Consider the following 26,388-nt stretch of genomic DNA (forward strand, 5'->3'; position numbering starts at 1 on the left):
GTGTTACAGATATGGGTTTTCAACTGTAACTCATTTCTTGTATAGGATGTCGAGTGGGTGGTCAGACACTTGCCCCGCTGACAATTATTCCTTGCTTCATTTCCTCAAAATGATGGGGTAAGGATAAGAGTTGTAATTCGCTTGTAGGTTAGGCTTAGGATTAGCGTTACGTTTAGGTATAGTGTTGGGTTCCATTGTTAAGGCTAGAAATTCGTAGGACAATTACCGCAAAGGATACAAATGGTCACTCGGAACGAGTGTCGTACAACTATCACAAACCTCACCTGACACCATCACACAATCCCGTTAATTTGTATATTCCATCGTCATTATAATGAATCCTTATTATTCCCTCCTCAAACTGCATTTCGCTCTTCCTTTATTTTGTTTGAATTTGTTTCTTGTATTAGCAAGATGAACCCTGCAATGGACCAGGCTGAAGTACATGAAAACCCTACCTACGTCCAGTAAGTTCTCTTAAACATGAGGTTGAGTATGGGTCACGCAGTTGAATTTTTAATTAAACTGTTTGGAAGCAATTTGGAAAAAAGTTTATCAATAATGAAATTTTATTTTTATGATAATACTTATAGTAATGATAATAATAACATTTTAAAGAAGAAGAAGAAGACAATTGATAATAGTAATTAAAAAATAATTATAATAATAATAATAATATTAATGATAATAATAATAATATAATATAATAATAATAATATAATTATAATAATGATGTAAATATTGATACTAATAAAAAGGATAATAACAACAATAGTATTGATGATAACAGTAATATAGAAATATAATCATAAATGAGAGATCCAGGCCCAGAGACCAGAAAAGTGATGGTGGGCAGAAAAGAGAGCCAAAGCAACATAATTAATGTTGATGGCGTTTTTCTTTTTTTTTCTTTCCCTCTTTCTCTGTAGTGCTGAGTCTTCGCAGTGAACTTCGGTACAACGAGTGGATCGACGCGTGAGGACGAAGCCACTGTTTTGTAATCTCTGCAAATACATGCATAAGTGGATAATCATATTGACGCTTTTTGTAGGCTTTTTATTTTTTCATTATTTGGAGAAAACAAATCTCAGAATATGTTTTGTTGCTATTACTCAGACATAAATGGCTTTGATATAGAGCATATACACTTTACTATTATACGCTATTTGTGTAGCTTCGTCTTTTAAGTTTATGATTTAAATCAATTTCAACTGCCAATAGGAACTAGATATTAGAGACGGCGCAGTGTTCGTGAATATATATTCCAAATGATAACCATATTCATAACCATTATACATGTCATACTTAATAATTATGTCTTTAACATAAATTTGTTAAACGGTGGTTGCTGTAGGGTAGTATCTTACCATGACTCTCAATAAACTACTCTTAGATGCAGTAGGTTCGTTTACCATTGAAGCTGTTATATTCCGGTTTTATCTCACGCTGTTTAAATTCAGCCTTTTGAGATTAGTTTCCTCTCTCATTTCATGTTTTCTTACCAAGAGGTGGCGCTGCACCTCTTACAGTGGTCCCAAATGATTCAGATTGCTTAATTAAATATTGAACCAATTAATTTGCATAGAATTTATGTTTATACTGTAAAACAAATATTAATTTTCATAACGTTGTGTCCGAAAATATTAATATGAAGTATTACCGTCACCTTTGGCTTTTGTCTATATTAAAAATTCTTCTTTTTTTGTTTTCCTCCCAAATTGTAGAATTGTATCACAATTTCTGTTCTTGTGTACTATATTAGTTTGGATACTTATAAAAAAATAAAGTTTGTCTGTGTTTATAATGTAGGATACAATGTTCTATGTTTATGTAACAAAATTTAAGTTCTTCTTCATAATTGTGTATATGGAAATCTGAATAAAGGCATAAAAGCTTTATACATTTTTTTTTTAGAACGTGTGTCTTTAAGATAAGGTAAAAGTCATTGACAATTGTCAGAGGCCTACTTATCTTTTGATTTCCGTATAACATTTAAGATATTGAGAAGCACTAAGACAATTATATGCGTCATATATAGGAGCAAACACTTCTCCAGAGAGATGGTATCTCTTTCCCGAATTATGACTTTTGCTGTTTATATATTCGAGCCAAAAAGAAGAAAAAAATGCAGTTGATTGTAATTAATCATATCATATTTTATTTTAATTGATTAAATTTGAATTTGAAATTTGAAGGAATAAAAAAGAAGATAATGTCATACCACTTGGGAACTGAAAAACATTTAAAAGGAAAACGATGAAGAAAAAAAAAGGATTATATATAGCCTTCACTTTTGCGAAGAGTCAATATGTAATTCCTGAATTAAGACACAATTGTCTTCCGTTGGTCTGGTTCGGTGGGTGGGTTGGGCGAGTGGGCGAGTGGGTGAGAAAAGAAAGAAACAGATAAACATAACACAACACAACAGGTTGATCAGATGTGGGTAACACAAAGGGAGAGGTCATAATATGACGGAAGATTTACACAAAGGAAGAATGGTTGAAAGGAGCAAAGGAATACACAAAAATGATGACAAGAATCAGGCATTACACATGCAAATTACGATGAATACAATTACATGTACACAAAATAAACAAATTTATTTTAATGCACAACTCTACAAACACAGTAGTCGTCCTAGTTCAATGAAATAGTTTTTCTTTTGAAGCCAACGATTGTTTTGTTCTTTAATTTTAAATGTATTATCATGATAAAAGATTGAAAAAAATAACTTGTTAATGGAACTTTACAATGATCTTGTCCTTGTGTGAATGTTCACTCTATATGTCGTCCTTGTTTTCACGAAGTGACGGTAGTGAGGAAAATCGTAACGCAAAGTGAATGCAATTTTTTTTCACTACCGTCACTTCGTGAAAACAGCGACGATGTATATAGTTGTTTCATAATTTGTGGTAAATCTACATCAGTAATACAATTTTGGAAAATATAAATATTAGATTTACATGGTTAAGCAGTCGACTTGTCATATAAATAAATATTTCGATCTTGTCAAGGCGAAAATAAAGTTAGCTGATTTGATTAAAAGTAGTCTTGTTCTTCTTTTGCATTAATTTAAAGAAATATATATTTTTACAACGGCTGTTGGAGGTGACATGTGGCCATCAGTTTGATAGCGAAAGAGGTCATAAGAGAGAAAGAGGAGTGAGGGAGAGAGAGAGAGAGAGAGAGAGATAGAGGGAACAAAAAAAGAAGAAGAAACAATCAGATAATGAGGAGGGAGAGTCTCCATGTTTTTTATTATCATCGTCGTCGTCATCATCGTAACTGGCATGTAAAGTGTGCTTTTCACTCAAAATGCGCATCCCGTAAAAAGACATCAATTCTTCTAGGTTAATTTAAAATGACTTTTTAAAAATAATATCTGGCATGACAAAATATGTCATATGTTGAATCAAGAAAAATGCTTCAGTCGTCAGATTTATGTTGTATTATTTTGATGTTAAAATATAGGTAGTTTTTTATAACCCCCTTATTCGAAGTATATCACAGTTTCATGATTCATTTCATCATACATAATTACTTGTGTAGTATCCCACTTTCAATTGTTTATTTAAAAGGTTAATTACCTAAAACTTGTGATAAAAATTACATCAATTAAAATTCCTTTTAATATCAGATAATACTTTTTGTGATCAAAAAATCAAAAAGCCTAGTTTTCTACTTTCAAATTTTGAGTAAAAATATTTGTAATACGAGTTACTACTTGCATGGCATCGACCCCTATTTACTTACTTACTGCCCATTATACCTCCTGGCACATAGGGTAGCAACAAACGTCTTCCACTCCTTCCGATACTGGGCCAGTCTTTGGATGGTTCTCCCCTTCCACAGTTCTTCTCCAAGTGTTTTAAGGACCTCCCCTCCTTCTATCGCCTTCTAGTGTCCAGTTGGGGCTGTTCGTGTGATGTCATCTATGTCCTTTTTCATTACATGTCCGATCCATCTCCACCTTCTGCTCATGATGATGTTCTCCATGCTGCCTTGATGGCATTGGGCATACAGTGCTTCTTTTGAAATGGTGTTCGGCCAGAAAATGCGACATATTCTTCTCAGGCTCTTTGTGTGGAAGACCGACAGCTTATTGAGGTCGTATTTTGTCATTCTCCAACATTCAGAGCCGTACCGAAGAGTGGAAAAGACACAGCTCTGGTACAACTTTAACTTGGTCTTGATGCTGTACTGCTGTGATCTCCATATATTGTTGAGTATTCTGAATGCATTTCTGGCTTTATCAAAACGGTTCTTAATATCTTTGCCTGCGCGTCCGTCGTGCCTGGCAGTGCTGCCCAGGTAAGTAAACTCCTCAGTTATAGGTAGGTCTTCCCCGTTTGCTTGTATTGGTAAAGGGTTCGAGATTTTCAGAGTCATCACCTCTGTTTTCATTTGGCTGATCTTCAAGCCAATTTTCTGGGCAAAATCACTGAGTCTGGATGTTTTTTCTTGCATATGCTGGTGGGTGTGTGAAAGTAGAACGAGATCATCTGCAAAGTCGAGGTCCTCAAATAAAAAAAAGGTCCATATAATATGCCTCTTTTGGGTTTTCAGTTTCCTGCCTCATTACCCAGTCTATGGCGATATTGAAGAGCAGTGCTGACATGACACATCCTATCTCCAGTCTTCACTTGGAATTTATGGTTACTTTTTCCTACTATTCATGTGAAAATTACAAGAACTAGTTGCACTGGTATCCCATATTTGCGTAGTATTCTCCAAAGGCTGTTTCGGTGGATGCTATCCATTGCTTTTTCAAAGTCAACAAAACTAATATAAAGTTTCCTCTGCCATTCTGTACATTGCTCCATGGTATTACGTAGTGCAAATATCTGGTCAGTGCACCTTTTCCCTTCTGAAAACCTGCTTGTTTCCTTCTAAGACTTTGGTCAACAGCATCTATGATACGGGTAATAATTATCTTTGCCAACATTTTACTTGGTATTGACAATAGTGTGATGCATAATGTAAGCATAATTAATTTTTCGTTTTTGCCCAGTAAATGTGTAAATTGCGCAGATCGACATTTTCGGTCAGTAGTTGGGGGGGGGGGGGGGTGGTAGTGCACTCATATATTTTGTTTATATTTTGTTTAAGTCCAAAGGGGGTTCCGAGTCCGTCGCCCCACCCCCTCCGTGGATCCGCGCCTGACTGCATCGACTCCTACCGTCACATTATTGCTTATTTTTTTTGTTGTTGCAAAGGTTATAGCATGGATGCCACGTATTACCTCCAATTATGATTGGCTAGTCTACTACTATCTCTACATCAGATATCCGTATAGACATTCCCCAAAATAATGACGCAAAGTCCACATGCATTCGCTTATCATACAGTTATCATGATAATTGGTGTTTGATCCGAACACTTGTTATTATGTTTCAATCTTTGGACATCATTAACCTCGTAAATCCACACCGTTGAAATAAATCAATAAGTAGATAATGCAGAAAACATAATTATCCTCTCTGACTGGAATGTTTTTACACGAAATTACATTGTAATTCTTGATAAAATAAAAATCAAAGTGCGTGACCAATCTGTAATACAGTTACACCTTGTATGTTTGTCTTTGCGGTTGTTTGTATAGGGATTTAATTTATTGTCAAGATAATTATTTAACCAGGATGTGTATGCTTGCGCAATCTTTTTGAAGATATACTGGCGCGCACGTCCGTAAAGCGACGAATTGAGTACGGTAGACAGTGAGAACATTCCAGGCTGTGAACTAGTGAGTGGACAGAACGTGTAAAGGGAGAAACCAGGTGGCTGAGCAACAACACAATCATAGAAAGACAGACGACGATCAGCAGAGCACAGACGAAAGGAGAAGACGAAGGAGAAGAAGAAGAAGAAGAAGAAGAAGAAGAAGAAGAAGAAGAAGAAAGACGCTATATTTTGAAGATAACTGCAAAAGATAGGCCTATTGGACGGATTCTAAAATATTGACAGACTTGTAACTCTCTGCGATGATTTGGAAAGTTGCTATTTTCTTCTGCGTGGCTATCATCTTCGATGTACCTCAGAAATCAGAGGCAGATCAAAGTAAGATCATACAATTATTTATATCCAACTTTCCGAAATAATATTGTTTGTAAATTATTAAGGCTTGTGTTCTTGTCTTTTGAAGGCTAACAACATTCATTTTTGTCCATCAAACAAATTTCACCCCCATCTCTATTTTTTCTTCTCCTCTCTCTCTCTCTCTGTCTTTTTTAAAAACCACATTAGTAATATAGGTTTTCCCGGCCAATTTCGTCAAAGCAGCGATCAATTTCACTAACGTGCATTCATGTTCGAGCAAATTCTCTCCCCTCGTTACTTCCCTGTTTCATTTTTAAACTTTTTGCATTCAATTTCGTTTCGAGTCACCGAATTTTCGAAACAACCACATTCAAATTAACGTTTGGTTTAGTCAATTTGGAAATGCGCAAGCGGCATTCAATTTCGCCAAAGTTGAGTGGGAGGACAATTCTTTGTCGAATTGCGGTTTCATTTTCGTCTATGGGCAACCTCTTTCAATCACGAAATTGAATGCTCGAATACATACCACCGTCTGTCCGGCGCGAATTTGAATGCTCTTTGCACGCTTTTCTAAATTGAATGCTCGTTTTGCACTTCTCCGTGACAAGAGTATGAAATCGCATGCTACTAAATCAAATTGAAAGACGCAATTAGCTTTTTGAATGTTGATCTACATAGTCATTCAATTTCGCACGAACTTGAATGAACGTAACGTTAATTCGGATGCTAAGTTTACGAAGTTGGGTGGGAAAACCTATAATAATCATTATCAGATAAGTCATACCAACGGGCTCGTTGGTATGGTTGAGGCAGCACATTACCACCAACGACCAATAGTTGACCATATTATGGAGTCGGTGTGAAGTGTGTATCAGGACAATTACCCCCTGGGCAATCACCCCCCCCCCCCCGAGGACAATTACCCCCCGGAAAATTACCCCCGGGAAAATTAACTCCCGAGGAAAACTACCCCCCAAGGACAACTACCCCCGATGAAAATTACCCCCCGAGGACAACTACCCCTAGGACAATTACCCCCAGAGGACAACTAACCCCGAGGACACCTACCCCCGAGGACAACTACCCCGAGGACAATTACCCCCGAGGACAACTACCCCCGAGGAAATCTACCCTCTAGGACAATTACCCCCCCCCCCCCCACCCCAGGAGTACCCCCCAAATGACAATGACCCCTGAGGAATTTGTAACACTGTGACGTATAATGCCAGAAAATTACATGAACTTTTATTTTCTTAGTTGTTTATGAAGTTCATTTCAGTCTTTTCAAATTATTCAAATCGATGAGAGGGGGGGGGGGGGGGGGGCTTGCCCAATTTCCCCGTAGTTTTGCCACAGAATAAAGAACAGAAATTACATTTCTTAGAAATTTAACAATACATTGCGCGCAGATGAGTACGCGTTACAGCGTCTCTCACCAACAATTGGCACAACAAATAAATTAGGACGTCAGATTTCATGTATGCATCCTCTGTAACATTTTTAATCAACTGATCGTGTATTTGTCTTTGTATGTTTATTGGGCCCTTATCCATGATCCAAAATTAAGGTTTTCTTCACGTTATCTATACATATCTCTGTTGACATGCTGGAGAATAATATGTTTTCTTGTACGATAAATTATTTTGAAACAGAAATCGCCTTCAAGTTATATTTACGGTGCCATGTTAAAATAAAAAAAAATAGCCGCCCTCTGTTAACTCATCTTATTTGATTTTATAACTCCAGCTCAGCGTTTTTCAACCAAGGTGCCGCAAGAGAATGTTAATTCCATTTGGAAACGTAAATTTTGTGATGTATGTAATGACATGAGAAAATAACATGCTAAAGATAATATAGTGTTTTTCTTCCTTGCTCGCTGACAATATTTTGACAGCAAGGCACCCAAATATATATTATATTTTTTTTTTCTCGAGATAACATTGTTACCACACTCATTACCTTTAAAAACATGATAAATAAGGGTAACGAGAGGCCCGAATATCCCCATATTCGTGTATCAAGGTCAAGACCGAATATCTCGCTTTTTATTCATGTACATTTGGCGGCAAGGTTCCCGCATACAAACATTTATCTACATTTGCCACTCTCCACTCGGGTTTTAAATGGGTACCCGGTAGCGATTTTTTTTTTCCCAAACAGGTTTACCTATGAGAGTAAAATCCTGCCTCCTGATTGGTTCAGAGGTATACGCGTCATGAATATTCACGAGCTGAGTTCACAGCACTGTGGCTGAGCTGCAGTACCTAGTATATGTATTACGCATGCGCGTGGACTTCAGTTTTGCTGGCCATTTAGGTGTACAAAATGTATGTGAGCTAGCTGTGGTGCGAGGGGATTTTTATTGGGGGAAGGGGGGGGGGGTCTGTTTGTTTTTGAACATTTCTGGTTATTCTGGTGCTTGGTTTATATAGTTTTACACTGAGGATTTTTTTTCTCAAAGAGTTCACTTACAGTACACACACTAATATTCCAATTTCACACATAGGCTATACATACAAACACTATCTTTCTCTCTCTCTCTCTCTTTCTCTCTCTCGCTCTCTCTCTCTCTCTCTATAAACACACACACCCACCCACCCTCATGTATTTACAAACACATAAGCAACAAATGCACACACTAGCTGTCAAGAATACACAATAGACACACACAAGGGGTATGAATTATCTTATCAGGATGGTCCGACATGAGATGGTTGGATGTGGGTCAAAGCCACTGTGTTGCTCCGAGCATGATATCTTGACAAACATTTAATATTATCACCCGTAACTGAAACCAACACACAATTAATATCACGGTATTAGTCTCTTTTTTGTTCCACCAAGCTAATTTTTGCACCTTGCACAAATGCACTTCTCAACATGAAATATTTCACTAAATTTGTTTTGTTATTTTCACTCCAAATTAATTCAGCCATGCTCACTTTTAATCACTTCACTTATATCTTATTTAACATTGAATACAATGCAGTTGCATGGGTTGTTCTTTTATTTTGTTAACTCGGCAGAGGCCACGGTCATGTTCAAGCATTTACGCTTACGACATGTGGTCTCCTGCTTTTTCCTTTTGTATGAAACTTTTATTTTAACTAGAAACAAATTTTGTCAAACTTACATGTTATTCATTATATTTATTTGTATGTTTCTTTGTATTGATATGAAAAAGTGGAAATAAAACAAAACAAACAAACATATCAGTGGTTCTGGTTCCTTTGTGACAGATGAACCTGGCCAAAGAAAACAAAGGACATAAAGTAATATATACAGGCTCTACACACATGTCAAAGACAAGCTTTTATTATTAATATGCATACCAAGTGCACATTACACTGATTCATCTCTTATTTAAACATGAATATCTGACTAAGTCCTTTTCAATCTTTATATCTTCAAACTTCTTTTCTCAAGATTATCTTACTTAAATCAGAATTAAAACAATATTTAAAGGACATCCATTTCATTGCATTAATTTGAGCTTTCAACAATAAATACAAACAGCAGGTTCATAACCTTTGACCTACTTTCATGAATTTAAACTTGATATGACATGCACAGGATATGATTTTACATTTTCTGTTATTAAGATACAATCCCCACACACATTTATTTCACTGCCTCTGTCAACTAAATTTGAGACTCCATGTAAATTATATTGCATGCATGTGTCACTGCTTTTGAGACTAATTCAGAATACATAATAACATAACCTACTGACACTATATACTGACAATTTCAAAGCATTAAAATAAAAATGGGATGGGCCGATTTACAATTTCACAATAATATTGTGGTACTTACATAAAGACTTGTATGGTTCTTGCAGAAGAAATCGGTATTCTCTTCTTTAGAGCGACCAAAATTGCAGAGAGTTGTACTTGTAGACTCCGCCATAATACTATAGCTCATGTAAAAGTTATAACTTAGAGCCAATCACTGCGCATGCATATCCATGCATGCAGTGTATAGCCTACGTACTATAGCTGCGCTGCATCAACGAACTCAAACCATAGACGTAATACAAATTACGTCTATGCTCAAACTTGGATTTCGATGAGCTGCATGAGCAGCTTCGCCTGGTGTCACGCGCATGCGTAATACTACTAGTATCTTTCAGCTCAGTCATGAATATTCATGATGCGTATACCTCTGAACCAATCAGGAGGCAGGATTATACTCTCGTAGGTAAACCTGTTTGGGAAAAAAAAATTCGCTACCCGGTAGGATGCGAAAATTAGTGTGGTTGCAAAATGTGCATACATTGTGTGCGAGTAAGCATGAATACGATGACCGGGGTAATAATATATCTCTGTAAAGCGCATTGAGAGGGCCTGCCGTCCTGAAATGCGCTATATAAGGACGAATTATTTTTATTATTATTATTTAAATCGTTTCTAGTGTGTTGATTACAAACTAATTTTTAACAAGTTTCAAAATGTCTTTTCCTTTTTTTTAATATTCTCAAATGTGCCCATACGTATGTACATATCACTGGACGGGTTCCAGAGTCTGAGTCCAACAGGGGTAGCTGTCCTCGGGGGTAATTGTCCTCGGGGGGGGGGCGGGTATAGTCGTCCCCGGGGAAGGTAATTCTCCGGGGAGGGGGTAATTGTATCGGGGGGGGGGGTAATTTTCCTCGGGGGTAGTTTTTCTTGGGAATAGTTGTCTTCGCTTCGGAGGTAATTGTCCTCGGTGGGGGGGGGGGGGTAGTTGTCCTCGGAGGTAATTGTCCTCGGGGGGTAATTGTCCTTGGGGGGTAGTTACCCTCGGGGGTTAATTTTCTGGGGGTGATTGTGATTGTCCTAGAACCCAAGTCGCAATGTGGGGGAATTGTGGTGTAAACGTGGCTCGATATTCTGTCGCAATAAACAGATGTTCCCTTCTATATCTCTCTCAACAAGCATCACGTCTATTGATTATTAATATTCCCATTATCGATTCCAAAGTAAAATAGACATAGTTGTCATAACAACCAAACAATACATCCTAAGTCAACATTGTTATCTGTCCCCTTTGCGATAACTTCTACAAACAGGTTCGCTGAGGGATATCATCAACCGGGGGGGGGGGGATCAAGTTTTTGAGACATCGAATGTTTTCAAAGGTTGTTAAGTACCAACGTGTTCAGTGTACTTCATTACCCCAAAATCAACCTACTGATAACAAAAATGGCCGCCATTTAAACCAATACTGACGGATTTTTAATATCACTTTTTAATAAAACCTCATTTTACCATTTCATGAGGTGTCAAATGAGAGAAGTAAAACTTCGTACAAGATAATGCCTTATGTTATAGGTTTGGAGATAACATTAACATTATTTTGCCATAACCATATATTTCCCCATGTTCCAAAAATAATAGTCACTAATGCAGAGGCGTCGCCCCGGTGAGAGGAGGGGAGGGGGAACTACTAGGGGTAAAGTGCCCCCATACTTTAGAATAAGCCTCAAGTGCCACTTTTTATTCTAAGAAAAGTGCCTCTTATCCCTATTTTGTAAAAAGCGTCCCTTTCCCTTCCTTATAAATGACCCTTTTTCACCTCTGATAAATGACTTTTTGGGTAAGAGCAATGCCACTTTTTTGTTCTGGGAAATGCTCCTTTTACTTTGACAGTTGTCTCTGTTGCCCGTCTCCCTTCTGATTAGTGGCCATTTTTCCTTTTTACTAAGTGCCCTTAATTAACATTGCACAATAAGTGACTCTTTCAAAGTTTCAAATAATGATAAGTTCCCCTCGTTACTTTTGATATAATTGCCCTTTGGTTTAATTAAAAAAAATACGCCCTATTACTTTGTGTAGTAACAGGAATATTTTCTACAAACAAGTAAAAGGCAGTGGAGCCGGTGACAGAGGCAAAATAACCCACATTTCATGAGAACGAACTGTGCCCGTATTAGAAATATAATCGTGCTCTCTAAAAGGGATCTTCCGACCTATCCTCTTTTAAACCTAATGCTCTTCTGAACTTTATAGAAAAGGTCAGAAAATTAAGTGCCCTTCGTTAAATAATGTTCAGGTAAATACATTGCCAGAGCTTTTTAAATAATGAGAGCTGCATTAACAACACCAAATGTCATTTATGTTGAAAGAATGATACACGATTACTGTACGTGTTACGATGAAATGATCTTATCACCCCACATCTCCCCAGAAACAATATATTTTGTCATAACCATCCTAATAACTGGCCCTAATTTAATGCGACTGGGGGCAATCTTTTTCTCAAATGTACCCCCAAAGCCCGCACGCTTCGCTCGCGCACATTTATAAATAAAGTAATGAATTGAAGATTTATATTCATTCTTTCATTGTGCCTCATCAGCATCCGGGTCATCTAAGAAAGAGAACAATATCGGTCGTAATGGCACCTTAAAAATCGTTGAAATTTTATAAATAAATCAATTAAAATAATTAACTATCATCATTATTATTATGATTAGTATTGATATTGATGTTAGTATTATAATAATTCGCCCTTATTCTTATCATTTTCAGGTCTGTTTTTCCCATTTGGATTGAATGAAGGGGATGAATTCCTACCCGCCAACGATGACGGTTCCACAGAAGAGCTACCAATTTCCGTCGCCTTTCCTTTCTTCGATCACGACCACACCAGTCTTTTTGTAAGTCCCTCGTAGCTTATCGGAACACAAAACTTAGTTGTACTCGTCCGTTATGTGACATCAAGTTTGTAAACGTTTATCAAACATAGGATGTTATGACATATTTTTTGGAATAAATAAAGTAAATTTGTATTGATCATCTTTCGATGTTCTATGTACAGAGTGAGTCAGAAAAAAATGTCCCACTTTTTAAAAGTTGTATAGTTTGAAGTATGAATATTTAATCATGGGTTTCATCATGATATGTCTTGATAGAGTTACCCCCCAGTACATTTAGGTACCATTTTCATTTGAATCTCTGCATGCATGACTGAACATCAGACAATCTTTTCAAGACTGCCAGATCTCATTTGCGCCAAGTTATTGGGTAGAATAAAACAACTTTCTCTATCTGTTTCCCATTTGTTTTCGTGTTTGTACTTTCATTCCCATTCTCTCTGTAATATCACCAGCCCCCCCCCCCCTCTTTTACACTTAATTTTATTACCAATCGCTTACATATAAATGTTGATGCAGGTCAACAATAACGGTGTCATCTCGTTCTTGGCGGGAGTTAGTCAATATACCTCCGTACCGTTTCCACTCGCTGATGGCCGACGACTTTTGACCCCATTCTGGGCTGATATCGACACGCGTAATGGCGGGACTCTATCCTATCGACAGGTCTTACGATTCGCCCAAAACGACGGCATGTTCCTCGAAGCCGATGGAATTATACGAGCATCATTTGTTGAAATGAGAGACTTTATGTCGTCATGGATGTACATCGCGACCTGGGACAGAGTGGCTTTCTTCGGTGCTTCTGATACCTCCATCGTAAGTACACTGTTTTTCAGTTCAGTTTAGTTTAGTTCATTTTATTCAAAACCACACAAAGCATGATATAATCTGTTACATAAAAAAGAGACTGGTAATAGTACATCAATCAACATATTCTAAATTGATTACATCATAAACTGAATGATTTTAGGACCCCTTTAGAAGCTAAGCTTGTGAGCGGGGCCCTATAGATACATACATTTACAGTAAAAAGAATGTTACGTATGATTATACAATGGATGAAAATACTAAGCTACATAATATAGTACATACAAATACTCTATTACATACACACACACACACGCACATACAAACCCACACACACGTACACACAGGCCTATACACAGCAGGCACACTGACGAGTAGGTCCTTAGTGGTCAAAAAGCATTTCAGAATAAGAAATTACTAAGATGCAAATAAAAATAAATGTCAGTCTTTCAAGTAGGTACGTTTTAGATAACCTTCTAAACCTAGAAAGAGTTGTACTATTTTGTTTATGTCATCTGGGAGACTGTTCCATTCTTTAATGCGAGAGATATGAAAAGAGGTTTTTCGCCGCTTCCCTATTCATTTATCATTTGTCGCCACCTTAACATGGCTTTCAGGAACTGTTTCATGTTAAGGTAATATAATTTATCCAAACAAGTGCCCTGACTACTTTAAATGAGAACATTTTCTAAACCACTAACCCCAGCATGCATGCTACGGGGTCTTGCAATTACTAGATGACATTCTACCATTTTGAAAGTATAGTGTCGGCCAATTTGCATACACGATAAAGGAATTACATCAGGTATTTGAGCCTAATGCAAACCTCCTAGAAACCATCCAAATGTCATCTTTGAAAATGTGTAAAACACTTCTTGACTAGTAATGCGATTTGGCTCGTAAAGTAACGTTTATATCAATTGTTTTTTTGTTTTTTTTTAAATTGGTCCGTTCATATTTTCCACTATTCAAAAGTATTTAAATTTGCGGGTCACTTTCATTCACCCGTTTTACCCGTTTTGTTGTATGGATTTATTCATTAAACAAAACCGTTTCATATTAATATCATAATATAGGTTTTGATAACATGTTTGTATCATTGTTCAGAGAAATTCCTTTCAAGCTGTGATGGTGACGGATGGTCGCTATTCCTTCGCCATCTTTAATTACGGTGATATCAACTGGACAACGGGAACTGCCAGTGGTGGTGATAGTGGTACTGGTCTTGGTGGAACCCCCGCTCAGGTAAATTATTACATCGTTTGGGTCGAAGCTCCCTCTTCTTATAAAAGTGATACACGCTTATAAATGCGGTAACGAGCTCATGTATTACAGTAGCCCCTCCCATTTATATACATCATCCAGTCACATCGCCAAACCTACTCCAAGCCGATTGAGTTCAGAATGTCCAATTCTCAACCATTCGGTGTAATGTAATTTTTGGTAGGGTCTGTTGTCATTTTGGTGTTGGTCATTTCGGTTGAGACTGTAATACTCTGGTCTTAATTTCGGAGGATCTTTTGGTTCAGTGCCTTATCGTTCTATTGTAGTGACTTGGACTTAGAAGAACTTTGCATTGGTAAATATTAGTATTTCATTCAATTGTCGCTCATTTCTTTAGTGACACCTGTTACAATATTAGAGTGCCACCCATAAATTCTCTGGCAATCACATTCTAAACCTTATTGTACTGGGATGTGCAGTTATTCTGACAAGCACATTTCACACCCAATTGTTTGTAATCGTTAACTCGAACTCCACTTTGTAATAAGGAGGAGTTTCACACAACAAGAGGAGAATGTAAAAGCTACTGTAGATCTCGATCCATAATATGAAAAAGATGCTGGATTCGTCTGGTCTATTTCTATCTAGCTCAACGTCAAAAATATATCAATCAAGTATCGCATCAACTAATAAATCGGTAAAAGAACTCTCAAGACTTTTACTCTTTAAAAAAACATCAACACTGGACAAAGCAATAAGACATGGAATGAGACGAATAAAGGAATTACTTAATCCCGTCTCAAGTTACATGTGTTCAGACTTATTGCTTCAAAGGTCACATGTTTGCCTCTTAGGTTGGATTCAACGCTGGTGACGGAGTGACCTCTTATAGTGTCCCTGGATCTCAGACAGCGGTCGTCGTCGATATCGAAACGACATCGAACATCGGTGTACCCGGAAGATGGGTGTTTAGAACGGACAACTCAAACATTGAAGGACTAGAATGTACCACCTCTGGTATGTAAACAATTACTATTCTCGCACTTGTTGTTGCAACCATCAGCATCATCATCATCAGCATTTTCCCTCCAAAAAGAGGTTACCGACTTTCGGGTCTTGATGGCACTCCTTCTCTCCTCTTCTTCTTGTCTCGAGCATACTTCCTCTGTGGACCAACCGTACTGCTTTCTGTCTTCATCATTTCTTTCCAAGAAATCTTCGGTCTTCCTTCTCCTCTCATGCCATCTACTTCCAGATCCCACACTCTTTTCACAGGCTCCTCGTCCTCTTCTCTCAACTCATGACCCATGCATCTCAATCCACTCTTCTGTACCCCTTCTACCACATTTTCTCCCTGACTCAACCATTCTATGAACTCAATTGTGTCCTTTTTATCGGACGGCTTCACACCAGACCTCAATACATTGTTAAGAGTTAGATATGATTCACGTGTTTCTTTTCATAAAAACATGTCCTATTCCCTTCGATATATTCTGTGTATTCTGTGATACTTCTGCCTCGTCAATTTTTTTTAAATTTTGAATAATCAGGATCTGTTAACGTATCATAAAATGGGTAAAAATAAACCACTTTCCTTCGGTCAATTAGAATGTACCGAAAATATTTTTTTCATCCATCTTTTCATTAATAATTCACAACCTGGTGCATAGACGAATGCATTTGTGTAGGAGAACGTGCGTGCGTGAGTGAGTGTGTGTGGCTTTCCGGCGTGAACTTCTTTAATGCATTGCGAGAGAGAGCCTACATATGAATACCGAAGTGCGTAATATTAATATGCCACGCCCTTGTTTATTCCACTTTGTTTACCACAGGTTTGTTTTCGTTCTAACAGGTGCAATTTCCCTGTTCCCATTGGTCGGTTCAATGCTTGGTGGAACTCAGGTTCTTATCAACGGACCATGCTTCAATTCAACCAACCTGATTATCTGTGACTTCGACGGAATCGAGACTTCTGGAAGGCTTCTGGAAGACGAGATCGCCCTGTGCGTTTCGCCGACTTTCTATAAAGTTGGACGGATTCCCCTGCGCGTGTCTCTAGACGATGGAGTCACGTTCGATTTTACAGGATTTTTCACAATTAGTACGCTCATATAAACATCGTCTTTCATTTGAAGCTATAACCATCTACACATTATTCAGATTGAGATTATTTTATTGTAAGCATGTAGATAATAAAAAGAAGGGCTACAGCATAGACATACAGTGCTTTGATTGGAGGTTGGGAGTAGAGAGTGACTTGAGCAGAAGCATGACAGATAAATAGGTTGCTTCGTTATCATGTTTATGTAACTGGGCATCGTTCACGAAAATGTCGGAAGTCCAAGTTCGCCGACATCCCATTGAAACGCGGGTTCATTGTAATACACACTGTAGACGCTTCAAAAGGATGTCGACGAACTCGTATTTCTGACAATTTTGTGAAACCATGCCCAGATTATCTAAACGATGAACTTTTCTTTTTGCCCACTAGTCAGTGTCGAGGACGTTCCTGACAATGTATTTTCCTCGGTAACGGAAAGCCACCAAAGAGAGTCCAACTTCGAGATCACATGGAACACAGATGCCCTCGAAAGCGTGGACGAGGTTGACATCGTTGTCTACGGCTACCAAGAAGACAATGACGTGGAGTTTAGTGGACCTCTGATCATAGTGGCACAAAGTATTAACTACCATCTCGGTCACTACAGCGTTTCAGGGTTACCTGCCATTGAGATCCATTTCGACGTCGGTGTTATTGGCGTCCTGGAATCTGGAGGTCAAGCGGAGGAGTAAGAATGAAAGCAAATGTGTGATATTGCACCTAAAATGTAGTCTGAGTTCATCTATCGTTCTTGATGATTAATATAAATAATTAAATATTCATAGATTCTTTTGAGTCCGACGAACCATTGTCCCAGAGGTGATCTTTGGGCTGATCACGAGGGAAGATTGTATAGTACCTTACATGCCTGAGATCACTTAGGCGATGATAGTTTACACATTAATAAAAGAAGGCTGTAATTCGCTTTGTATCCCACATAGGCAATACTGGTAGGTCCAGTATAATTTGACTTATCCAAATTTATTTTAATAATTTTCCCACAATGTTCTGCTTGCACCTTGATGAGCATAAGCGCTTCGCATTGAACTACGTCACAAGGCTGATTGAGCCGGTATGTCTAGATCCATGACATCAGCTCAGTATTAAAATAACTTTTACATACATGTAAACAATAGTTTTTACCATCATGCAAAGAATATGCCATGCATATATTGTCATGTTACCTTATGTAGACCAATAGTGTTGATGTGTTCTTGGTATATGCCATTCGAGCAATGTCTAAATGTATTTCCTTAGTAACCTATTCTTTATTTTCTTATTTTCTTTTAGTTCTACACATGCTGCCCTCTGGAGCAAGGTCCATGTTCTACAGTGGCACAACGGCGATGACGTAACATTTTGGTGCAATGATTGGATTGGAAAAGAAATTCGGTCTGATCTTTCCTTTCTGTCCGCCACACACCCGTGCCCATGTACACTTGACCAGGCCCAAATCGACATAGGGAGGTTTAGTCCGCATCCGCTGTGTGATATTGACATTTTGTCGCCTAGCAACTGCATCCATAAACCTGGAGCAATACACTGCGTACGAGCCGACTCACCGAGGTATTTTATTTTACTCACTTATGTGGAAGAGCTACATGTAGCTTCTCAAAACTCTATTGGAAGTTTAGGAAACCCGTCAAGCTAAACCAAATAACCTTGAAGTCCACGTACTACCGACCAGTCTTTTAACCTCTGGTTGAGAGGTTGGGACGTCAATAATATAATCCATATTGGAATTATTCCATTTTCATACAATTTTCATTTTAAAATATTAATTTGGTTCATAAAAAATACAATAGGACGTGTCTTAAAGCTTAGAAGATAGATGTCTTTTGAAAAAGTGTAATAGTCAACTTTCGCTTTGTTTTTTCAGCTCGCTAGGAGGGGGACAAGAGTGCTGCTATGGGTTTGATGGAATGATCATCAATGTATTTGATAATCTGGGAGGGGGCTACAGTCATCGATACCACCATGGGGGCATCGTCCCATATGGAGAACCTCATAAGGTATGATCCTTTTCGTATAATTATGTATTTGGTGTTGCTTTTTTTTTTAACAAACAGAAGAAGAAAGGGAGAGTGGTGTGCATGGTAAAGTAGAAAAAAGTCAACCACACACACCTACGGATGATCGGATTTCAAGAAAATATGCAACCATGCAACAAATAGTAACCCTCCGTGCAACAATAAATTAGTTTACAAATTTCCGCACTTAGGATTTTATCGGGTAATGATTTTATTTTACTTTGAGAATTATTATGCGTCAAAATATGTGCATCCCTTCCCCATTAGATGCGCAAAGGGGCCGACAGAGATGACTCGAAAAGCTACGATTTAAAAAAGATTAGAAGGTAGAGAGAGACGTGGGATAGAGGTAAGACGTAATAATACGTCATAAAGAAACCAAATAAAGACATGAAAGGAAAGCAGAATTGAGAGGACGTGGTTAAACACGTCAATAAAATGTGAAGAAAACATACAGAGAGAGAGAGAGAGAGAGAGTCGGAAAGAGAGAGGTGAGGGCAGAAAGAAAGAGAGAGAGAGAGAGAAAGCGAAGATATAACACAAAAAGTAGGCACTGGGAAATGAATGGAAATTACAAAGGTGATTTGTTTTTCCTGGAGCTTCACTTGATCATCTGCACTACCGTATATAGCACCTAACGACTCCACACATATCGATACATACATACATATACATCTGAAACAAATTACCTCAACAAAAGTTTTAATAAATCGTAGACAAAAAATACAATGCGAAAGGAAGAAAGCGGTAGCCGCCCGGGCATCGACCTAATCGAGCGTTTACCGTCGAGCGATTTAAGTCACAAAACGAAGCCGCTAGGTCAAAGGCGGCCGCGCGGTTGCCGCCCGTTCGCCGCTGAGAGATTAGTCGGTCACTGGGCGGCGATTTCAAAATCGGTCGGCAGTCTTTGACCTACCGGCTTCGGTTGTTGACCTAAATCGCTCGACGGCGAACGCTCAATTAGGTCGGTGCTCGGGGGCGACCGCCCGGGCACCGAACGTATGTTGGTGCTCCGCCGATTACCGACTGTCCGCCGGGCAATTTCTTTAAAATCAGCCGGCGGCAGGTGGGAGACCGTCCGGGAATCGGGGAGTCATCAGTCGGTCACTGCCGGGAAGCCGCGCGGATAAGCTCCCCGATTTCGCCCATTTTTTTTTGGTTTACCTCAAATAGACCGGCGACCAAAGGGAAATCGACAGGGCACCTTTTTTGCTTTGGTCACAAACCCCAAAGGTAGCCTTGTTGGCAGCCGGACGGCGAGTTCAAAATCGGACGGCAGCTTTTGACCTAAAATCGACCGTCGATCGACGGGAAATCGACAGGGCACCGCCCAGGCATCGCTCGAGCTCTACAGTCTGCTCGACTTCTCTAAACATCGTTGGGCGATGCCTAAATTCCAGCGGCGACCGAGCAGGCTACAAATCGGTCGTTTGCCGGTCTGAGTTTTTTTTTTTTTTTTTTATTATTTTATTTGGCAGAAAACACATGATATCAAAATACAGAGTTGAAAATAAACAATTAATAGCAAATCACACACAAAAAAGGAACACTGGGTGCACCCGGCTGTGCTGCCAGGCATTGGGCAAAGTTAACCAAATAACTATAGTCCGCAGACCGCCCTCACCTATATCCAACCAGATGCAACCAGCGTTGCAGATTTATGTGACAAAGACAATATAAGAGATACATGTATGTACCACAATTAAAATGCATCAAGACAAAAACTTCAAATTTTTCCAGGGCTGCATCACACGCCGGAGACTCATGACCACACCAGCAGAAAAAAGTGGCACAAAATGATTATGAGGGGAAATTTCGTATCCGTAGTGTGATTCAACCCTAGAAAATCATATAAACCTATACATACATTAAACATAATACATGTATTAAAAAACATGCAAAATGTGACATTACAACAGAGATAATATTGCACAGATAAAGTAAATGCATATACGTGTAATTGAAGGATAATTGCACGAAAGTTGAAAGAACCAACTCAGTCGAGGTTAAAATCACTGAATAGTGAATATACATGTAGAGAAATAAGGTGATAAAGGTCATTCAATAATCTATTTACCAAGTGAAGAGTAAATTATTAAGTTCAGTTGAAATCTATGGAAAATAAGTATTAACAATATGAGTAAAAATGTTGTGGCATGTTGGCAGGCCAGCTTATTAAAATATACATGTATAACTACAAAACATTCTTCTAAAAATTATATTGCACTGCTAAGCTAAATATCTGAGATTTCATAATAGTATTGGAAATTTAAGTAATGACCCAACTGAGAGTGAACATTCAAATTTAATGGTGCCTTTAAAATAACATTTTACTTTACCCCTACAGAAATATTAATGTATATATATAGATAAATACGATTAACTGGAATTACTTATTAAAATTCAGATAAATTGCATAAAAATATAAACCAAACATTGTCATATTAAACTCAAGGTGCATCGACAAGATGGGATTTTAAGTGACTGCACCATGTGGAAAAAGACACAGTAAGGACCGAGTTCCTGAGGTCAGAAGGTAGAGTGTCCCACAGCCTAGGGAACTCATGTATTGCACTGAAATGCAGTCCATCTTTGCGTGCAAAGAGATGCCTGAACTTCAGGTCTTCCAAATGACGTGGGTTCACTACAACGAGAGAGTTCACAACAGGGCATTGGATGTGTTTGAACAGACACTTAGTAATGAAGGCCATTGTACAGTACGTCCTTCTCATCTTGAGAGATTTCCAATTCAGCATTTGTAGGCGTTCCTCATAGGGCATTTGGCCTCGCCGTTGCTTCAAGGCAAGACGTGTTGCCCTGCGCTGTATGGACTCAAGTCTGTTGATCGATCCTACTTTGTGCGGTGTCCAGACAGGAAGACCATATTCCAGGATTGGGAGGACCAGACTCTTGTACAAGCTGAACACAGCCACTGATGAAAGACCCATGGCTAGGCTGGTTATCAGTCCAAGTAAGCGATTTGCTCGAGAGACGACATACGCAACATGGCTATCCCAAGACATGCGATTGTTTACGATGACTCCCAAGTACTTGGTTTCAGTAACCACCTCCAGTTGCATATCATTCAGATAGTACTGCGGTTGGCCCGGTTGCCTTTTCCAGGATATTCTCATGACTTTGGTTTTGGAGGTATTCAGACTCATTTTGTTTCTGTCACACCAGTCCGCAAGAGCATTGACGTCATCTTGGAGCGCTTGCTGATCTATGGGGTCATAGATAGGTCGTGAAATAACAGTGTCATCTGCAAACAATGCACATTTCGATAAAACAACCTCAGGGAGGTCATTAATGAATAGGTTAAACAGGCATGGGCCTAGGACACTCCCTTGTGGAATACCCGAGGTAGGTGTTGACCACTCAGAGTAATGCCCTTTGTGTTGGACGCGTTGTAATCTGCCAGATAGAAATGCACGGATCCAGAACCAGATATCGCTTGAGATGCTATAGAGAGAAAGCTTCTGCAGAAGGACATCATGAGGCATACGATCAAAAGCTTTCGCGAAGTCGAAGAAAATCGCGTCAATAGAAGGGGGTCTACGCTTGTCCAGGTCCTGGAGCCAGGAGTGTGTCAAAGTCATTAGCTGGGTAACACATGACTTATGATGAACAAAACCATGTTGGAATGGAGTGAGGAGGCAATTTGATTCCATGTGGTCAGAGATCGCTCGTGAAATCAGAGACTCCATCAGCTTGATGACAATAGATGTTAATGCGACCGGGCGATAATTTGAAACAATTGATCGATCCCCAGCTTTGAACACTGGGACAATATTTGCAGATTTCCAACCTTCAGGTAGTGATCGTTGGCTGAGTGACATATCAAAAAGACGTTGCAGGATAGGAGATATCACATCCACTGATTTCTTGAGAAGAATGGGAGTGATTAAATCAGGGCCAGGACTTTTCTTGTCCTGTAACTGCATGATGCTCCTGTGAATTTCCTGAGTTGAAATTGAAATGGAATGGAGTTGAGGTAGTGGATGATCACATGTACTAGGACCATCGGGCAACACACATGGAGGAGGGTAGATTGACTGGAAGAATTCTCCAAAGCTGTTGGCTATGTCACTAGGCTTATTAATGACTGCCCCACCTATGAGTAGAACTGGAGGAGATGTACTCTTCTTCCTAGATCTGACATACGCAAAGAAACGCTTCCTGTTGTCCGGGAGAGCGAAGAGCTTATTTACATACATCCAGTAGCTTGCATTAATTGCATTCTTTGTATCATTGCGAACAGCTTTGAACTTTTCCCAATCTTGTGGATCATTTGAACACTTTGCATGCTTAAACGAATTGTGCTTTTTGGTGATCAGCTTCTTTATTTCCTTCGTAATCCACGGTTTGGATTTTGTTGATTTACTAAGTTTCCGGGGAATCGCATCACGGGAGGCAGCATGAAAAATGTCAAGAAAACCTTCCCAACTGGCATTGATGTCACTGGCATCAAAAAAGAGATGCCAAGGAGCTAGCTCAAGGAGACGGTTAAAATGGTCAAAGTCAGCTGCCTTAATTAGAAGAAATTCACGTAGAGCATTCCTGCAAGCGTAAGGTTTCGGTGATCTCAGTTTGAAGAAAACAGAAAAATGGTCGCTACACACAGGGTTTGGCTCAGTAGAAACAGATTCCAATAAATCTGGACGATTTGAGTAAAGATGGTCAATAATGGAGCCTATTGTAGGGTCACGAGAGGATGGCCGCGTGAAGGAAGATACCTCCTGCAATAAATCCACCGCTTCCAGCATAGACAGCAATCTGGTAGCATCAGCGTTACGATCAGAGACATCGATGTTGAAGTCCCCTGTGAGTAAGATTCCCCTGTAACTCGATGAAACAGACTGAATCTGGTCAATGTTGTCCTGAAGGCGGCCCCAAAAATCTGCCAGGTTGTTAGGAGGCCGATATAGGGTTGCAACAATCCATTTGGAGCCATTGATAGATATCTCAGCTGCAACATTCTCCAACTCAGGGTGCTGGAGTTGGAATAACTGTCGTGGGCACAAAGACGATTTGAGGCACAGGAGTACCCCACCACCAATGTTTCCGGTACGCTGATGATTGACTGGTTGTTCCCGATCCCGTCGGAAAATAACATAATCATTTGGTATGGCAAGTTCAGAATTCTCACAGCTGGAATCAAGCCATGTTTCAGTAATACTGATAATATCAGGTTGTTTACAATCAATGTATGCCTCTAGATCAGCAATTTTACGTCGGATGCTACGAGCATTGAACGATACTCCAGTGATACACTTGTTGGAGTTCATTAAAAATGAGCTGTGCGATTCAGCAATTAGAAGGAGTAAGCAGAGGGCACACAGCTGATAAAAGAGTCCCATACTTGACTGGAATCCGCATTTCCACTTAAAATATTCCACTTTAGCACAGGCCTATTGTTACATATTGAATACAGTTAGGCGGGTATAGCCACCTGCAAAACGGTTGTATAGAAGTACAATGCAGTGTAGGCCTACTTACACAGAAGTGGCTGAGCGGGGCTAGACACAAAATGTAGATGTTCTTTGGCCACAGTAAAAAGACCATTAAAATGTTACTAGAAGCAAGCATACCATATCAGTAGTTCCTCTTTCCTGTGATAATGTTCTTCAATGGATACGTTTCAACTTTCAAGCTCAAGAAGCCATGACATCAGATAGGTTTTGAATCAAACTTGTACCAGATAAACCCAGATAAACCTTAAAGCTACTTCCATAGCTTTAGAAGTAAACGCCAATGCGGATTTAATTGACTGATATATCGATAATCCTTCATCCATCGTTCATTAATTCCTTTGTTGGGGGCAGGTGATATTTTAGCAATGGCAGTCGGCATGCCCCAGCTTAATAATAGCGAATGATTTGAGATATATGTACAGTATAAGTTTGGATAATTGTAAAGAAATGTAAGGAAATATAAACCTACTCAACAGTTTTCAAAACCCAAGGAGAGTTGTCACAGATGTTGTATTAAAGAATGGCTTATTATTTCAACAAAAAATGTCTCAATGAATTACTTGCAAAAGAATATATCGACGAGAAAATCGACCTTTGTATCAGTCAGCGAGTTCTTTTTTTTTAATACTAATTTCCAACGAAAGAGAAAGTCAACAGCACCTGAAGGAGCGACTATGAGTTTTTTGTTATCGATTATAGTTTAACATTTCTTTTGTTTCTTTTCCCGCTTTACTCGTTCGTTATTCTGTGAAAGTTATGAATAATATCACATGAGTTCAATCAAATATTCAGGTTCCGTATCTGTCGCACTTCCTCGTCGACATCTTGCCGTGGACATACTGCTGTACATACGGTGGACCACATAATTCTGAGTGCAATATCTTTGGATTGCAACGGCCTTCTCAGACTTGCAACAACTATGTACCGCCTCCTCCAGGTATGCCTATTTCATCGACTTTGGAAAAGCTAATTGAACCTAAATAGGTTCTCCCAATTACCATTATTACCATTCAACCGCTATACATCGTCATGCATATTTGGAATTAAAATTTGTGTAACCATGTTAAGATATGACGCGGCAAGCTGCCACGTTTTTCTTTTAAACGAGTAAATAAATGGCAACTGCGCGCAAGGAACATGACAACCGCACCGTATCACGCTTTACCACTTCATATCTGAACGTCGATTATGTTACTTAATTACAAACAACGTTAAAATCACGATAGTTTCATGCCGACGAATATGAACAATGAAAATCACGAAATTGGTGACAAATGGTTCGAGTAGTGTATCTTATTCCCCCTCTCTCTCTCACACACACACACACACGCAGGCGCCCATCCAGTTTTTCGTGACACCAATGCACTTCATATTGTATGTTTGAGCGCAAAACTTTAAGTTCATGTTTAGTGACCTTCAATACATCAATTACTGCTTAGAAATTCACCCCTTACACCCTTCCAAGATCCTTTTCCATTTATTTTTATTTAAATGTTTTCTTCCATCCCTCCCCCTCCATCTATCCCTCCCTTCCTCTCTCTCTTTCTTTGTCACATCACAGCATTGGGCAATGGCGATCCACATATTTCAACTCTTGACTCGACCACGTACACCTTCAACGGTCATGGCGAATTTACTATGCTGAACGCACTGAATGGTACCTTCATCTTACAAGCAAGAGCGGCTCCTCTCGTTGGTAAAATACATCTTCCATTTATTTGTTTAGTCTTCCGTCTTCAGTTAAAGTTTAATTGTTACGTCGATTTTACATCGTTTTGCCTGAATGTGAGTTTAGTTAGATACAATAAGATTTTTATTCTTGAAACCCTATTACCAATTTTTTGACAGGCATTTAAAAAACAAGATCTTAGTTATTGTATTCTTCTTATCGTAGACTTCACTCTCAGAATATTGTTCTGAACGAGTTCTTGAAATTTACCACAGGTTCTTTAAGGATTCTTTCAACTACCCTGCGTGAGAGGTGCATTTAAGAACATCTTAAAGGTAATACAAAGTTTTGGTATTGGGTCGTGAATTTGGTTCAAATGAACAAATTGGAAGCATATGCGACCCTAC

The 26,388-nt window shown here is 38.9% G+C and overlaps 2 protein-coding genes across 2 annotated transcripts in view; both read left to right on the top strand.

The window, feature by feature from the left end:
• Positions 1 to 2,137, top strand: part of LOC100889130 (sushi domain-containing protein 2) — a 43,330-nt gene extending 41,193 nt beyond the window's left edge. Inside the window, exons 17-18 of the mRNA XM_030979670.1 lie at positions 411 to 467; positions 930 to 2,137. Coding sequence (XP_030835530.1) covers positions 411 to 467; positions 930 to 948 — 76 coding nt within the window. The 3' untranslated portion in view covers positions 949 to 2,137. The remainder of the gene's footprint in view (positions 1 to 410; positions 468 to 929) is intronic.
• Positions 2,138 to 5,814: 3,677 nt separating this feature from the next.
• LOC579589 (sushi domain-containing protein 2) overlaps positions 5,815 to 26,388 on the top strand; it is a 29,315-nt gene continuing 8,741 nt past the window's right edge. Inside the window, exons 1-11 of the mRNA XM_030979671.1 lie at positions 5,815 to 6,057; positions 12,549 to 12,676; positions 13,193 to 13,492; positions 14,591 to 14,728; positions 15,562 to 15,724; positions 16,560 to 16,808; positions 17,199 to 17,496; positions 18,099 to 18,374; positions 18,688 to 18,820; positions 25,105 to 25,249; positions 25,874 to 26,008. Coding sequence (XP_030835531.1) covers positions 5,982 to 6,057; positions 12,549 to 12,676; positions 13,193 to 13,492; positions 14,591 to 14,728; positions 15,562 to 15,724; positions 16,560 to 16,808; positions 17,199 to 17,496; positions 18,099 to 18,374; positions 18,688 to 18,820; positions 25,105 to 25,249; positions 25,874 to 26,008 — 2,041 coding nt within the window. The 5' untranslated portion in view covers positions 5,815 to 5,981. The remainder of the gene's footprint in view (positions 6,058 to 12,548; positions 12,677 to 13,192; positions 13,493 to 14,590; positions 14,729 to 15,561; positions 15,725 to 16,559; positions 16,809 to 17,198; positions 17,497 to 18,098; positions 18,375 to 18,687; positions 18,821 to 25,104; positions 25,250 to 25,873; positions 26,009 to 26,388) is intronic.

This window comes from Strongylocentrotus purpuratus, unplaced genomic scaffold, assembly GCF_000002235.5.
Source record: "Strongylocentrotus purpuratus isolate Spur 01 unplaced genomic scaffold, Spur_5.0 spur5_scaffold_10, whole genome shotgun sequence".
Lineage (NCBI taxonomy): Eukaryota > Metazoa > Echinodermata > Echinoidea > Camarodonta > Strongylocentrotidae > Strongylocentrotus > Strongylocentrotus purpuratus.